Genomic DNA, 16506 nt, shown 5'->3' with positions numbered 1-16506 from the left:
TTACCACAGGCGTTAATGATCTTTGTTTTACAAATAACGAGGCTATCTTGCGTGAACTTTACGTCGAATCCTTGGCTTAAAATCTCGCGACCAATCATGATATCGTATTTTAAGTAATCATCAGCAAGGACATGAAAAACTATCTCCAATGTAAGACCATTAATACAAGCAGTGGACAAAATCTGAAGTGTACTCTTAATACAAGTATTCCCGATTCCCCGCATCACTACTATATCGGTTATTCTTTTACCCAAAAATTTCGAGGCTAAGGACTCTTTAATTAACGAACACTCGGCCCCAGAATCAAAGTAAAATGGATACAACTCACTCAGATGGCTTAATCTACCAGCCGAAGCTTCCACTACACAGGAGTCGGTCCGGCGTTCGTCAATGGAATTGTGACATCAATCACATCTCAACTTACATCAGTGATAAGACATCGACCGCCGACCTTCGGACATTTTTGGACACATCACCACCTTAACACCATAGCATACACCAAGACTGTGACGCACTTTAGTCCACATCAGAGATAGGATATGGACCCCCGATCTTCAGACACTTTTCCACATCATAACCTACACCTAGCCCCTTAACATCCTAAAACCAAAACGTATATAAACCGAGACTTCACCCAGCTCGGGCAGTTCTTGTTCTTCTTCTAGTTGCTGTATTCATACAACCCCTTTTCTCCGGTTCGGTGTTATTTTGTAAGTGTTAACATTTATAATAAAGTTTTATAAAGGAAAATTAGTAGTTGGGATACGACTCAGCCTTCTTACTACAACCCAAGTACCAACTTTACGTGACAGAATCGTGGCTTCTTTTCCGCAATGATGGACAATTAGACGCGATATGTCCCTCCTTATGGCATTTGAAGCAAGTCACCTTCGACGATGCGGTTGGTCGTTTTTCCTTTGGATTTCGTATATCCTGCTCCTTCCTAGTTTTGGGGTTTTCGCGTGACACTCCGTTCTCCTATGTCCGGAAGCACCACAGCGGTAGCACTTGTGGCGGATGAAAAGAGAGTTGTGCGTTTCGTCCCGGGACTACCGATGGACTCGTCAGTAAGGCTATGCCCGGTAGTCCCTGCTTTAGACGTAGAAGGAGTCTCGCTAGGTGCGGTATTTGTATCAATCGCTCGTATATTCGACCGCTAGCGAGTTAGACAGACTCGTTGTCGTCGTAGCCTCTAGTGTTGGCGGTTGGTACCAGCGGATCGCCCGGGAGGTGTTGCGCCGCGTTGATGCCTCTCGACCTGTCTGCGTCCTATTGATACCGATCCGCCACACACTTAATCCGAAAAACTGACGGCCTGTGCTTCGTTTAGCTTCTGGTTCCGCCGGTGGATTATTTGACGAAGGTACCGGTCTCTTCCTCGCGTAAGAGAGAGCTCTCATTTCCTTATAGAATTGATCCTGAGTCTGGATATCATTCGTAAGTGCTATCCGTTCGACACGCTGGTCATGCGAAATCAGTCGTAGGAGGACGACAGCGTTGATTAATTCGGCGTGGATTGGATCTCCCCATTTCGCCGACAGAAGGGAGCGAAGACGATTACCAAAAGTCCCCGTGGTTTCGTCCTTCAGTGGTTGTTCGTTGAATATCCTCATTAGCAATGAGGTTGCCGTCTCCGTGCCACCATAACGCGCAAGAAAATGTTCCGTGTCCAAGTAAGACCACTGACCGGAACTTGCGTAAACCACTGTACTGCTGTACCCTCTAGAGCACGACTTATAGCGAGATATAACTCGTCGTCTTGTAGAGGCCTTTTTTCCATAATCACACTAACGATCGCGCACTACGCAGCCGGGTCGGCGCCCGCGGCTTCGGGGTTAAAACGTGGTAACACTAGACTCACAGGTTCCGCACTCGGCACTTGCTCCGTCGGCTTTTGCACTAGCGTTTGAATTAACTCGCGCACAAAGGCCATCTGCTCTTGTATCACTTTAAGCGGTTCTGATCCCACTTCTGATGTCGGGTTAAAATCGGAATTTTGGGCGCGTGACAACTCTTCGCGTGGACTAGCCATCGTTTCACAAAGCCGAGATTATATGTACACGTATATACAAGGACTATCACAAATCTTAACAAATAATAAGTCTAATGAATAATAAATTTGATGAACAATGAAGTTAGTGAATAATAAACTGTACGAATAATTAAGTTTAACAGATAATAAGTCTAATGAATAATGAGCTTAACGAATAGTAGGATTAATGAATAATATGATTTACGAATAATGAATTTAATGAACACTATTAACAATGTTTTTGTTGGGTTCAAACGAATTCACGGCCAACGAAGTAACTTTTAACTAAGCGTAAAAAATAATCTTACGCGCAAAATACGATTGACGAAAATGTTCGATGTGTCACTCTCCAAGGCAATCGCACGAATGCCAGCCTCGTCTGCAATTCGATACGCACTCGTTAGAAGTATCGAAAAGTTCCGAACGCTGTTGCTAGGCAGTTTCTACCTGGAGTTTGGTTATGATACAATGTATGTCCCATTGTATCGGCACCTCCGAGACAACCTCACATGTAGCTAGGCCCGCCCTCCAGGCCGCATGCCGCCACAATCACACTTCTCGGAAAACCCATACAACCACTCCAGACCTCCGTTAGGCAAAACGTTTATCTCGTGACCGTGGCTACGTTCGGCGACCAATTGTCACCTCGAACCCAATCTCGCTATCACAAATTTTAAACAATTACAGCTATGATAAAATCTAGGCTAAAGTACTAGAGGATGTTCCCAAAATTTCCAATGAAAAGCTTCGGCTTTCGTTCCCCGCATGGCTTCGGAAAGACAACGGGATTTCCCGTCCGGAAGTTGGGGAAAAACCCCAATACACTAGTCCAGACTTTTACTATAGCCATCCTTAAGTAATAAAAATATGAAATAGTCTTAATGTTCCAAACTTTATAACGATGAGTTTGAGCTCGAAGTGACATGGTAGGTTACCGGACGTAGCTACGGTCACGGAAGGGACATGTACCTGATAGAGGTATGAAACGATTATATGGCTCTCCTTAAAAACAAAGATTAACCCGAGAAGCAGGGACAGGAGTATGTAAGGGCAGCCTCTTTTGGATTAAGGGAGTTAGAGTTAGTGTTAGAGTCGTTGGACGAATTGCCGATTGAGTTATCCGAATCGAGTAGTACGTTGATACTTGTCCTCCCGTGGATTCGTTATCGAACCTGAATTTGTTGTCACCATCATCTCGACCATCCCATTACTATGACTCATAGCCTCTTGTAGTGTCCACATTCGTACTGATAAATATTGGCTACATTCGCGACGGTAAAGTAAGTAAAGGTTCATCGAACGCCCCAAAATGCCAACCTGACTCCGACATATAGTATATATTTTAAAGGACCGAAAAAAAATAAAAGTATTTCTGTTCAATATTAAATGAAGCTTTTCAATTATATATTAATTATTTAGTAATATTAAATAATAAGTTTTAAATCGTTACTCAAATTTCCGTAAAAGTATTTCTTTTTGAAATGAGATCTATATTCGTACGAAGAAATCGATTGTTTTTAGTACGAGATCCATATCGATACGAAGAGATCGATTTCTGATATTTCGATACAATTCGATATACGATTAAAACTCGTACAGCGGTGTTAATAAATATCGATGTCGTATTAATGCAATATCAGTATCAGTCTGTCATGATTACTGTTATGTATTTTCACTTTATAAATCTCTGACTTTAAAAAGTAGATTTTGTCTGTGTATTATTCATTTATGGTTGAAAAAGTATATATAATTCAAACTACAGTTACTCTATAAATTTCAACGAGAATATATCACCTTTAATTGACGTTTCTGTTATAAAGACACAGGCATGTTGTCCCAATATTCAAAAATATATCTTTTACGTTCTTCAACGTAATAGAGATTATGATCATTTTTTATGATTTACTATAGAAGTCTTTTGTATTATTATCTGCATTATTACTCTGATCAATTAATTAAGATGATACAGTGATTTATAATTTACAAGTTTACATCTCTTTCATAGTTAAGTATATTCATTTTATATATGTTTTCATAATTTAATAAAACCATCTTTGTTGAATTTAGGAATGAGTCATATTAAGAACCTACGTCATACTATGTCTTGTTTAAATATTTGGAGATTGAAAAGACAGATAGTAATCAAGAATGGATATAGAGATATTCATCATTCGTAAGTATTCTTATTTATAAAAGCAGGATCTAGATTAGATATGTTAAAAATCTCACAACCATGTCAATATTAATGTTAATGAAAAATGCTTTAGGTGTAAAGTATTAGTAGTGGGTGGTGGTACTGGAGGTTGTAGCATGGCTGCAAAATTCGCTGATACATTTAAAGACCAAGTTGTTATAATAGAACCAAATGAAGTAAAACATTTTTTGTCAAATTTTTATTTGAATAATAAAAATATTGAATATTTTTATAATTAAATAAAGTATTTTATGGTATATAAATAATGCAGAGTAATATTTTATAGATACATTATTATCAGCCAATGTTTACTTTGATCGGCGGTGGCATAAGATCTTTTGAACATTCAAAAAAGTTAATGAAAGATACTTTACCAAAGAATGCTAAGTGGTTTCAAGAAAATGTAATGAGTTTTGAACCACCACATAATCAAGTGACTATGAGCAATGGAGATACTGTTCAATATGAAATCATGATCATTGCAATGGGTTTGCAATTACATTGGGAAAAAGTGAGGTTGGACAAATATTTTATACCTTTTAACTAATAAATAAAAAAATTAATTTTTTGTTTTATACATATAGATACCAGGTTTAATAGAAAGTCTTAAAGATAATATGTCAGGTGTTTGCTCGATTTATGGACCTGAGACTGTTATAAATGTGTTTCCAAAAATTACAAGAACCAAGGATGGTACTGCAATATTTACTTTTCCAAACAGTCCTGTTAAGTGTCCTGGAGCACCTCAAAAGATTGCATATATTGCAGAAGAGTATTTTCGAAATGTAAATAATTATAATATCTCTTAAATCTCAGTATGCATATGTTCATATTTATTTTTTTTCCAAAGCAAAAAGTACGCGATAATATAAAGGTTGTGTATAACACTGCTTTACCAGTTATATTTGGAGTTAAAAAATATGCTGATGCTCTTTGGGATGTTTGCAAAAGAAGGAATATTACCGTAAATGTTCAAACTAATCTGATAAAGATAGATCCAGCTACAGAAGAAGCTGTATTTCAAAAATTAGATGGATCAAATGAAACATTTGTTGAAAAAGTATATCTTTATTTTTTATATAAAGTGAGCTTATATATGTGTGTAATATATAATTACAATTTACAATATCTTTCCATTTAGTATTCACTACTTCATGTATGTCCACCAATGGGCCCACCTGATATTTTGAAAAAACATTCTTCATTAACAAACGAAGTAGGATTTTTGTCAGTTGATCCTAAAACTCTACGTCACACAAAGTACTCGAACATATACGGAATCGGAGATTGTATTAGCACACCAAACTCTAAAACTATGGCAGCAATAGGTACTGTATCATTCTTTAATAATTGTTGAACTATAGTTTATTTCAGATTTTTCTTTTCACAGCTGCTCAGGGAAAAGTATTGTATAAAAATATTATGGATGACTTGGCTGGTAAACCAATGATTATGGCCTACAATGGTTATTCATCCTGTCCTTTAGTTACTGGTTATAGCAAGTGTATTTTGGCAGAATTTGATTATAATTTGCAACCATTGGAAACATTCCCCATAAATCAAGGTCGAGAATATTATTTCACGTTTATACTAAAAGCCTACGTATTCCCGCTTTTATATTGGACCTTAATGATTCGGTAAATTTGTTGTAAATTAGGAATAAGTTTGCGATTTTCGCATGGAAAAAGTATAGACCTTCATAAATTATTATAATTTACAGCGGAAAATGGGATGGACCTGAATTTTTCAGGAAATATTCAAATGTGATAAAAAAGAAGGAAGTAGCTAAAATTTAAATAGTATTTCGACTAAATATTTAAATCTTAATGTATAATAGTTGAAAATATCTATACATAATAATAAATTATAATATATATAATGAAGATGTATCATATATTTTTGCAACATAATCATTTTATAAAATTATGTAAAATTGTAAATAATGAATTTACATATATGTGCGATTTAATTGGTTAATTTTGATTTTCATATAAATGAAATTTTTTTTTATATCTACTAAGTTATTTACAACCAATTCCTTTATTAGTTTGCAACCAGATTATAAGCAAATGCGATGTAAGTATAGGAACTAAAATTAAAGAGTTGCAACATGTAGTAAAGATACTTCTTTAGAAATGACAAATTTTGCAATTAGTTTAACCTATTCGGCGATTGAATTAATTGGCTGGAAAACAGCATGATTTACGTAGTGTAGTAGCAGTGTAGGCAGTGACACGTCAAGCTTGACATAAACATGGATGGTCAGCTATTGGTAGGTTTCTTAATGCGTATGCTACATTTTTTTATATAGATTTGGTAGCAAAGTGCACTTATTGTTAATATATTCTTGATATAAGTATCGTCTCGTGCAATCGTAATCATGAATCGTGCTGGATCATCGAAAGTTGTACAGCATAACCTCTCTCCAATGCTTCGGAGTGACCAGGATCGCGAATTTCAGCAACGCGTATGATTTCTACTGATTTTAAGTTTGCTTTCCGTATTTGTCCCCATTTATTAAAGATGATTAAATGAGAGTGTTTTCTAACCTCTTTCAATGCAGTGTAACACTGCGTAACATGTGTAATTATTAAACGAAATCATATTTGAGTCCTATATGGGTGCATACATGAGAAAGATTTTTTAATAAGTTATGATTTAGCAAGATATTTTTACACATATATTGTATATTTATAGGAACCAACACTTTATACCGTCAAGGGTATGGTCATTTTGGACAATGATGGTAACAGAATATTAGCTAAATATTATGACAAACTCATATTTCTTACATCGAAGGAACAGAAAACGTTTGAAAAAAATCTTTTCAACAAAACGCACAGAGCAAATGCAGAAATTATAATGCTGGATGGTTTAACATGTGTTTATAGAAGTAACGTAGATTTATTCTTTTATGTTATGGGAAGTTCTCATGAAAATGAGGTATGCGCAAACCCTAAATATTCAGTTATATTAGTAATAGAAGATACTGTTATATTTTAATTCTTGAATTTTATTTTAGCTGATCTTAATGAGTGTATTAAATTGTTTATATGATTCAGTGAGTCAAATTTTAAGAAAAAATGTTGAAAGAAAAGCTGTTTTAGACAGCTTAGACATAGTCATGTTAGCAATGGATGAAATTTGCGATGGAGGGTAAATAAAAGTGATTAAACAATATGCTAACATTAATAAAAAGAGAAATAAAAATTTGAAACTTTTCAGAATTATTCTTGATGCTGATGCCTCGAGCGTGGTTCAAAGGGTGGCATTAAGAACAGATGATATCCCACTTGGGGAACAAACAGTCGCACAGGTAATATTTAATATTAGGTATAAAATATTTAATTGATTTAATGGCATAACAAAGTTTATGTCCATTTACCACATAGAAACATTTTCGATTTTTTTATTTTGTGTTCATGCATCATTCTACATTCTTCGCATAGTCTCTGATTGTAAGTTTTTGTGATTCTGAAATGCAGAACTATCAACAATCTTTCATAGGATTTTCATTTGTGTCATTAAATATTTTGTTTTTGTTCTAGGTTTTACAATCTGCGAAAGAACAACTCAAGTGGTCTTTACTAAAATAAGATTTATATACAGGAAATTATATTAAATACCTAAAGTTATTACTTTAAAATATAAAAATTGTATGAACCTGTAATGTTTAAATATTAAAGAACAAGAAATTCTTTATTAGATATTTTGTAAATTCCGTATTTAAGTTATATTCCCATTTGGTTAGAGAAACAATTAAATGTTTTGTATTAAATTCATAAATTATAGTAATTATTTATAAGATTTATAATGGAAACTATGTATTAATATCAATATGTTCAGTATTATCATTATATTCTTTATTTAGTACTTATTTAGTATGTTGCATCCAGATGCATATTAAAGAAAAAAATAGTTCTTACTGTTAATAGTAGTTACTTACTAAATTACTGTTTCTTAAGAGCATGCATTTCTTCGAAATGTTACGTATTACACACATCGCACATGAGTGTAATATTGGAAGCCTTCTTCATTCTACACTCCCTATAACTCGTTTAATTTTGTTCTGAAATAAACGAATGCTGACATACAGTTTCATTAGTAGTTGCAATAGAAACAACGATTTACGACATATATAAAATAATTACTTTTGTAAATCATGTAAGTAACGTTTAATAATGTTCAATCAGCAGATGGCGAAGATTAAAAATTTAAATCTCTCAGCTCATAAGCGAAGTTTTTTAACATTTAAGAGCTTAAAGGATAACCTAGGACCTAAGGAATAATTCGAGATTAATATAATATGTAATTAGAATAATTTGTCTAACAATTCTTCCTGGCCTTAGTCATATATAATTGGTTATAAGTGTTTCCGTCGATTAACTACAATTTGTAAATCTTTATACACACACTTCGTACGTTAAAAGGAATGTAAAAAGAAAGTTAAGGAGCTAATTCAAAATACGCAATCATAAAAGTTCGCAAATTAATCCTTTTAATTAGTGTATTTTACTAATGAAAATTTGTTCAATTTGTGAATAGTTTCCTAGCAGGGACTCAGTCCGATACCTGGGCATGACCCTGGACAGGAGACTAACGTGGAAAAAACACATCTCAGATAAAACGAAGCAACTAAAGGACAAACTAAAAAAATTCTATTGGCTCACGGGCCGACGCTCCAAACTAAACATACAGAATAAAGCTACCCTCTACAAGACCGTAATAAAACCTGTCTGGACCTACGGAATCCAATTATGGGGAACAGCAAGTACCTCCAACATTGAAATACTTCAACGCTTCCAATCGAAAACGCTAAGATCCTTAATAATAAAAACAATCCACCGCGACCTCAAGATACCCACAGTCAAAGAGGAAATAGCAAAATATAGCGACAGATATAGCAAAAGAGTCACCCCCTAATCACTGAACTACTTGATACGACGGACCAGATTCGCAGGCTGAAGAGGCACTATCCGCTAGACCTAAACGCTAGATTCATTTACTTATCCAAATTAAGCATATTCACTTACTTATAATACTTATAAATTATACTTATCTATAATAAATATTAACTTATTATAAATAAACAGCCATGTCACTGCCCCACACCAGAAAAATTACTGAAAATTCTCAACGCGAGAATTGATTGTAATTTCAACAAATAAATAAATAAAAAAAAAAAAATTTGTGAATAGTAAAATACTATCACAATGCAGTGGTGAAAAGTGGAATTAATAGCTATTGTTATCTTCCTAACACACTATTGCTCTCTTCGTTTAATACTAGACATGTCTTTTTCGCACACTATCGCCCCTCTTCGTCTACGGACAAGTCATATGCTGTCATCTATCGTTACATACTCTAAGTTGCAGTTCCTCCAATATCGGATAGATGATAGCTGCACACGGCTCGTCCGATATTCGATTTTGGACGGGTTATGTGCTGTTATCTATCTAAGATCAAAGAAACTGCAATTTATGTATGTCAAGAGTCAAAGAGGGGCGATAGTGTACGACGAAGACATATTTCTAGCGTTAAACAAGGAGAGCAATAGTTTGTGACAAAGATATCCATAACGATTAGTTCAATTTTTCATAGCTACGTGGTGATAGTGTTTCATTGCCTACAAATCGAACAAATTGTCATTAACAAAAGAAGCTAATAAAGAGGATTAATTTGCGAAGTTTCATGCTTGCATTTTTCAAATTTGATTCTCAAGTTTCTTTCTATGTTTCCTTTAACTTATGAAATATATATTTACAAGTTCTATTCAATAGAGGGAAGCATTGACTGAAACAATATTGAATTCGTCGTAAACCAAGCCTGAAACTTGAGGCTAGGTCGTACTTGGGCCTAAGTCTAAAATATAATAATTTGGAAATACATGCGTTGGTATGCAACGCAATTTCGATGTTTTTGAAGAAGTTATCAAGATGACTTTTACCAGACTCCTCTTCTTTCTTTTTTTATTACCGCCATCTTGAGATCGTTTGAATTATAATTTTTCCCAAACCTAACCCTTCACAGTGGCGAAAATAATTTATACGTTAGAGTTAAAATCAATGCATTTACATGTAATATGTATGTTTGCATATGTATATAAATACACAGTATATATAGACACGTGCATATAGTTATTAAACATCAACCTCCTTGTTAATTTTATGATCCTAATACGAAATCGTGATTTAAGTTAAAAAAATGAGTGACAGCGGATCTTATTGTCCGTATACCTATACCAGTTACGCAAACGCGTCAATTCCTATGAATCTTTCGAATCGCATGCAACCAATCAGAAATAAAAAAAAAAAAAAATACGGTTATAGAAATCGAATGAAACAAATGTCCAGTCAATTTAAAAGAAATATCATTTTTCTTATAATCAGAAAAATCAATTTTTCTGATAATTCCAAAGTTTAGGGGTTTGCGCGTTGTTTTAACTCATTTGAAGGGTAAAAGGGGTGCGATAGTTCTTCCTTTCTTTTTTTCTGTCTTTTTCCAGCCCCAGGGGAAATCTGAGGTTGAGCCGTAGCGGAAGGAAGGCTAAAGGTGTGCAGATAACTACACGTAGACAGCGTAGGACAGTGGTCGCTTATTCGAAGTCGAGTGACAAGCTCGTAGCCCGATTCGATTGTGTTCGTTGGTTACTCTTTCATCGGGTTCCTCCGCGTTGGGAATTTTAGATTTGATTACAAAACGCGTCGTACTATCCTCCTACCATCGACATCGTCTCCTCCACCTCCCCTACAATCGTGCTTTTACCCTTGCCGCTAGCGATGGGATCAACACGTCCGCGTGTTGAGCTTTTACTTTTTACTTTTTACTCGTTCCTCCACCTTGCTATATTTTATGAAATGAAAGTATCACGTCGCTTTATAAAAGGACGATGTAATCGGATAGTATTTATATAAAATAAGACAGTAGTTACATACGTCTCCTGATCTTAGTAATTAAATTCAATTAAGATTACACGATCGTTCCCTCAACCATTCGATTTAATATTGAGTGATTTACATTTCCATTCGATATACGTTCATTGAATTACGCTGGTGCTATTTTCTTCCACAACCTTCTTCCATTTCTCACACAACTTGAAAATTTCATCCTTCCAGAATCTCTCAGGTCTTTCGGCGAAAAACTTTTCAATATGATCTTTCATGTCGACCAAATTCCTTAAAAAATATATATAAAAAAAATATATATATTGTAAGTATTTAAAGAATATTAATCGTAAAGGAAAATTGTTGCAGATTTGCAAACGGAGCTTGTTGTGAAGAATCATTACAGGTTCTTTTAGATTCGAAATGGACCAGACCTATCATTGGTGTTTACATTAACTTGTACTAAGGCTATACACTTTTTTGTGTGACAATTACAATTACAATTACTAGATGTATGTAGAAAATAGCATAAAGCTAGAATAAGAAGATCATTTCATTAACTTTATTCCTCCGTTTGCAGAATTATACTAACATTATTCATGAAATTGTACAAGTCAAGTTACAGAATTATATATGGGACTCCTATATATAATAATAATCCTGTATAATCTTGTATAATGTATCATTTGTAATTTGTCAATTTACTAATATTATTAGTTGACTAGTAGTTAAAAGAATGCAGTAAAATCGAACAAAGAACGAACAGAGTCGGCCCTATCGCTACTTTTAGCCGCGTCTGCCACCCCATTCTGCCTGCACCGATGAAAAACTCTTGTTGCTCGATCGCGACGGAATTATTGGCCGACCGTGCTTATTTATGGCGTTCATTTTCCTGGAGATTGCAGGAGAAAACAGCTACGATCTCTCTTGCACTGGAACGATTTTTTTGCGGCAACACGTCGATCCACGATTTACGATATGTCAGCTGAGAAGTGAGCGGGACGTTGATAACGACGACACTTTGACGTGGAGGATCGTCGTGCACTGGTCTCGCGGCTAAATTAATTCCACGACTTTTGGATTTGTTCTCGAGCAAGAAAATATTCATTCAAGCCTCTGGTGATTGACGTTGCCTCTTTGATTCGATGATAGCGGTAGTCTTCTTTGGTTGAAGCAATAACAGGACCAGTGGATTTAGAATAATGCGTTCGGATCTCGTTTCAGTAAGAATTTTTAGACATATTATTATTACTTTTAGATGTCATAATTAGTAGATTATGAATGTGTTCATGGGAAATTTGAAGGCACAGAAATGTACAGAATGCATATTACACGCAAAAGTATATAAAATATATAAAATAGCATAATAGGTTCCACTTTTCTAATCGCGTTATAAAAATGTCAACTTGTATAAACATCCGCAGTTTAATTATTATTTTGCTACATTGTCTATATAACACCTAGAAATGTATATAAAAGTATAATTATTATTAAGTTTTAATAATTATTATTAAGTATCTGAATATAATTAATTACTATTAGCTATCGTAGTAATCATTTAAAAAAATACCTGCATTCAATTAATGCAATTTTTAAACGAGTACCGTATGTCTTGGGTCTTGGGGATCCAATAAAATGAATAACTATACGATTATTTCCTTTTTAAAATATGGTAGGTGAAGTTGAAATAAACAATAGTATTCTTCTAGTGCGTGAATAAAAGTCGTTATGGGTAATAAAACTCAGGTCATGGATGGAAACTAGGGTCATGGTCAACGATTTCATGGTGCATTAATTTCATTAACAAGGCTGAACCCTATTTACACCCTTATCTTTCGGACAACAGCAGGTACGGATTACCCTTTCGACAAGTGCAGTGAACCTCCGTAAAATAATAAACAGGATCGTTACCATATGGTAAAGAGGCACGTTCCCCTAGTAGTAACTTAAGTCGATCGGTTTGATGTCTATCTGTTAGCATCTACCGCTCAGATATTTAAAGGAAGAAATAAATACAAATATTAAATAAAACAGGAAAATATTATTTTACTATGGTATGAAATGAACTAATATTTTTCTATTTTATTTCATAGTTTTATTTGGATACTTTATGACAGTGTATAGACATTTGTTGGCACTAGTATTATGGTATAATATATCATTAGAAGGTAGCATATGTCAGTAAATTCTGCAAGACCCCATCTAATCCTATTTAAAACGATGATCATGTATAATGCAGTGACTTCGTCTGTTGTGACACAGAGTCGTCGACACATGATTAATAACTTTTATGTTTCTCTCCACTGTTGCTACATACTCCTGTAAGAGAATTATTCTCTTGATTTATTGCCTATGGTGTTTATAGAAATTTTTGTTTCTTGTAGAAAATCGTTCCAATGAAACAAAATTTGCAGGAAGCCTGTGCCATTTGTAATGTCGAGTATTACCAAATATTAAAAACTAAATTAAAGTATACCAAGTATTTGAATGTACGATTGCTTATAAAATCACCATGTCGCGGTTAATACTTACAACAAGTTAGAAAAAAAATAAAGATGACGTTCATCCAATAAAAGTAACTGATTCCTCAAGATTGATATTTGGTTTCCCAAGTTGAACGAACCATTGGATCAATTTGTAACAGTAATAATTGTAGCAATAATTGAAAACTATAAATAAATAAATAAATAAATATATGCAGCGCACTGGTAGTTAACGCTCGTACGGCACAAGTATTAAGGAGCAAGTATAGAAAATACAGATAAAAGCTGTATACAGACCAAAATCGTAATCGTGGAATCGTGTCTTTATTACAGTGAAGCTACCAGGATGGGGACTTTTATTTGAAAACGCAAATCGTAAAGCATCGTTGACGAGGCTGGCGATAAAATGAAAGGGTGTGATATAGAAGATGGAACGAAGGGAATTACACTGTCGAGGAGGCAAGTGGATCCATGAAGGGATTACCAGGCAAATATTTATGTAGCTAGCCCCAACGGGGTGGTGGATCATCAAATTCCAATGACAAAACGGACATAGCCACCGATGGTGACAACAACCCCTACGAAGCATCGTGGGGTGTTATATCCACATATGTTACACCATTCGTGAGCTTTATGCGTGCCAGGGATCCCAAATTGCCGTCGCCCATAGGTGACAAGTAGAAACGGCGTGACTGTAAGTGAAACGCGATTAAATCCGATCGAAATCATCGTTCGTCCATGGGATTTAATCATTTCGCGAACGCTTCGATATGTTCTCGTTGCTCGGTTTCGGTGATCGTCCAAACGAACGATATTGGAACTCTCGTTGGTACAATTTTGGTATACTGATGAAATTTTTGGTACACTGCATGATTTTTACAGATGAGAGTAGTTTGGAATTTTGTTGATAGTTTTCGTAAATGTTAATGAAGCAATCGACGAGTAAGAGATTTGATTTAAAAATAGTCGTATTTCTTAAATCTTCTAATTTTAGAGATTCGTAACTGGCTATGAGCAAAGATTTGTAATTAAAGTTAAACTTTTCCGATATTCTTTGTAAGTACTAACGAATGATAATATCACCGGGTAAATAGATTTGACTTAAAAATAGTCATGTTTCTTTCATCGTTCAAGTAAGTGTTAAGAAGTAAATATTTGTATTTAGTAATTGTTGAACATAATAGAATAATTGAAGAGTACCAACTTGAGCATTTTTTCTTAATCGAGCGGGGATTATTTTCTGGACAAGAAAAATCGAAAGGTGTCACGATATCGATTCGATGTTGATGGATGACGATTATTTTCTCGTGTCTGCAGGATGGAGCACCGTTCAGCCCACATCATTAGTTTCTGAAGGAGAGGATAAAAGAGTCATCTCGTAAAACCATCAATTTTATAGACAGGAACAGCTGAATGGGGCTCCCCATAAAAAAATCTAATTTATATTGGGAATGTAATATAAAACAATATACTTTACGACCAGTAATTCAAATGCGTAAAAAGCAAGGTAATTCAAGATGCAATCTTCTCTCTTTTTCTCTTTCAATAAATACAATTTAAATATTGCAGCTACATCTTGATTGCTATAAATCAATTTGCTATATCATTTTGCTTGATTGCTATAAATTTGATAATAATAATAAAAAAAAAACGGAATAGTTAACGATTCCGCAAAGAATTTTCTAAAGGGTTCCTTTTCCAAAAATTGTTAAAGCTGACACGCGTCAGTTATTCCTAAGGAATTCACTGGAGACTGGGAAGCATTTTTCTGATAAACAGGCTACTACACCTTATGAATGCTTGATGATGGTGTTTCACGAGTCGTCTCATCCCCCTTGCATCTCAAGGGCGAATGATTGTCCTTGTCACTCCTTCGTCGTCGTCTCTTTTCGCTCCTTGAAGGCACCCCGCAACATTTTCTACCGCTTTCGTTTCCGCGCTACCTTCTCTATCTCCATCCTCCGGGATCTGCCAGAACCAATCGTCGTCGAGGACTGAAACGAGGTGTGGTAAATCGTTCTCCTCTCCCTTCGCTTTGCCAAGCTTAACCGAGAAAAGATAAATCACGATTATTAAAATTAAATTTAATATCCGCCGACATGCAATAGTATTGTTTCCTTTGTTAATTCTAATTATTTTTCATTGTTTAAACAGAACAACAAGTTATATGACAAGTCTTCTGTAGAAGAAGCATATCAAATGAAGGTAATTCACTAAATTTTCTGTGAGATGTTTCATCAAAGTCAAGCCGTCAGTCGACATACATATTGAGCTCTTTCAAATTGTTATTAAACTGTGTATTGCTATTTTTCAAAATTTGAAATCGATCTGTTAGAAGCTTCCTTTTCTTCGAAGCAGTTAAGGATTGACGGAATTGACCGAATCAAGATTCAAGGTAATAAAATTTGAACGTTTTCATACTATAAACCAACTGTAAATTGATAATATATTTGTATCTTTTAGATTGTTAATAAAGCAACCCTTCGTTAGATTGCCTGAACCAAGATATTTTACATTCAGCAAAAATCTCAACCAAACAACGATTGGTCGACTCGATCGAGACATCTTACCTTACAATATCTTACAATAAACACACTGCAAGTTAATAACACATATCTTTCATATTTTTAATAGAACAATCCTTTGTTAGATAGTCTAAACCAAGATTCCAACTTTAATAGAAAAATAAATCGAATAAGGGTTGATTGAATTGGGACTAGAAGTGAATCTCGTTTCCATCGTAAACCTATACATCACACAATAATTATGAAGCACCAATTAACTGCTATTAAAGTCTACTCAAGATTCCACATAATTTCATCCAAGACCAGGATAATGTTAAAGAAACGACTATGTTGAAAACGTTGATGTTCGACGAATGATATATTCTTGTATTATTTAGCAGTTTATCGA

The 16506-nt window shown here is 34.7% G+C and overlaps 2 protein-coding genes and 1 long non-coding RNA gene across 8 annotated transcripts; 2 read left to right on the top strand and 1 right to left on the bottom strand.

Annotated features, from left to right (window-relative positions):
* The first annotated feature begins 3643 nt into the window (after positions 1 to 3643).
* Positions 3644 to 6201, top strand: LOC117243089 (sulfide:quinone oxidoreductase, mitochondrial). Its single transcript, XM_033510279.1, has 9 exons — positions 3644 to 3858; positions 4100 to 4205; positions 4300 to 4402; positions 4513 to 4737; positions 4811 to 5011; positions 5077 to 5286; positions 5368 to 5554; positions 5617 to 5863; positions 5947 to 6201. Exons 2-9 carry the CDS (start codon positions 4102 to 4104, stop codon positions 6020 to 6022), a joined length of 1353 nt encoding a protein of 450 aa, XP_033366170.1. The 5' UTR covers positions 3644 to 3858; positions 4100 to 4101; the 3' UTR covers positions 6023 to 6201.
* A 180-nt stretch (positions 6202 to 6381) lies between these two features.
* On the top strand, positions 6382 to 8012 carry LOC117243090 (coatomer subunit zeta-1). 6 transcript variants are annotated; one of them, XM_033510281.1, is made up of 7 exons: positions 6391 to 6498; positions 6584 to 6693; positions 6924 to 7169; positions 7249 to 7382; positions 7452 to 7542; positions 7676 to 7684; positions 7775 to 7933. In XM_033510281.1, exons 2-7 carry the CDS (start codon positions 6607 to 6609, stop codon positions 7820 to 7822), a joined length of 615 nt encoding a protein of 204 aa, XP_033366172.1. In that variant the 5' UTR covers positions 6391 to 6498; positions 6584 to 6606; the 3' UTR covers positions 7823 to 7933. The 6 variants fall into 6 exon arrangements, with proteins under 6 accessions (XP_033366174.1, XP_033366175.1, XP_033366172.1 ...); XM_033510283.1 differs by lacking the exon at positions 6584 to 6693 and having other exon boundaries at positions 6382 to 6498; XM_033510285.1 differs by having other exon boundaries at positions 6408 to 6809.
* On the bottom strand, positions 7998 to 8806 carry LOC117243092. Its single transcript, XR_004495391.1, has 2 exons — positions 8378 to 8806; positions 7998 to 8295 (listed from the first exon to the last, which is right to left on the bottom strand). It is a non-coding gene; the product is annotated as an uncharacterized LOC117243092 (long non-coding RNA).
* Between the last annotated feature and the right edge of the window lie 7700 nt (positions 8807 to 16506).

Source organism: Bombus vosnesenskii, unplaced genomic scaffold (assembly GCF_011952255.1).
Source record: "Bombus vosnesenskii isolate JDL3184/JDL3185 unplaced genomic scaffold, Bvos_JDL3184-5_v1.1 scf7180000013265, whole genome shotgun sequence".
NCBI classification, from domain to species: domain Eukaryota; kingdom Metazoa; phylum Arthropoda; class Insecta; order Hymenoptera; family Apidae; genus Bombus; species Bombus vosnesenskii.
This window is presented reverse-complemented; position numbering and strand designations above follow the sequence as displayed.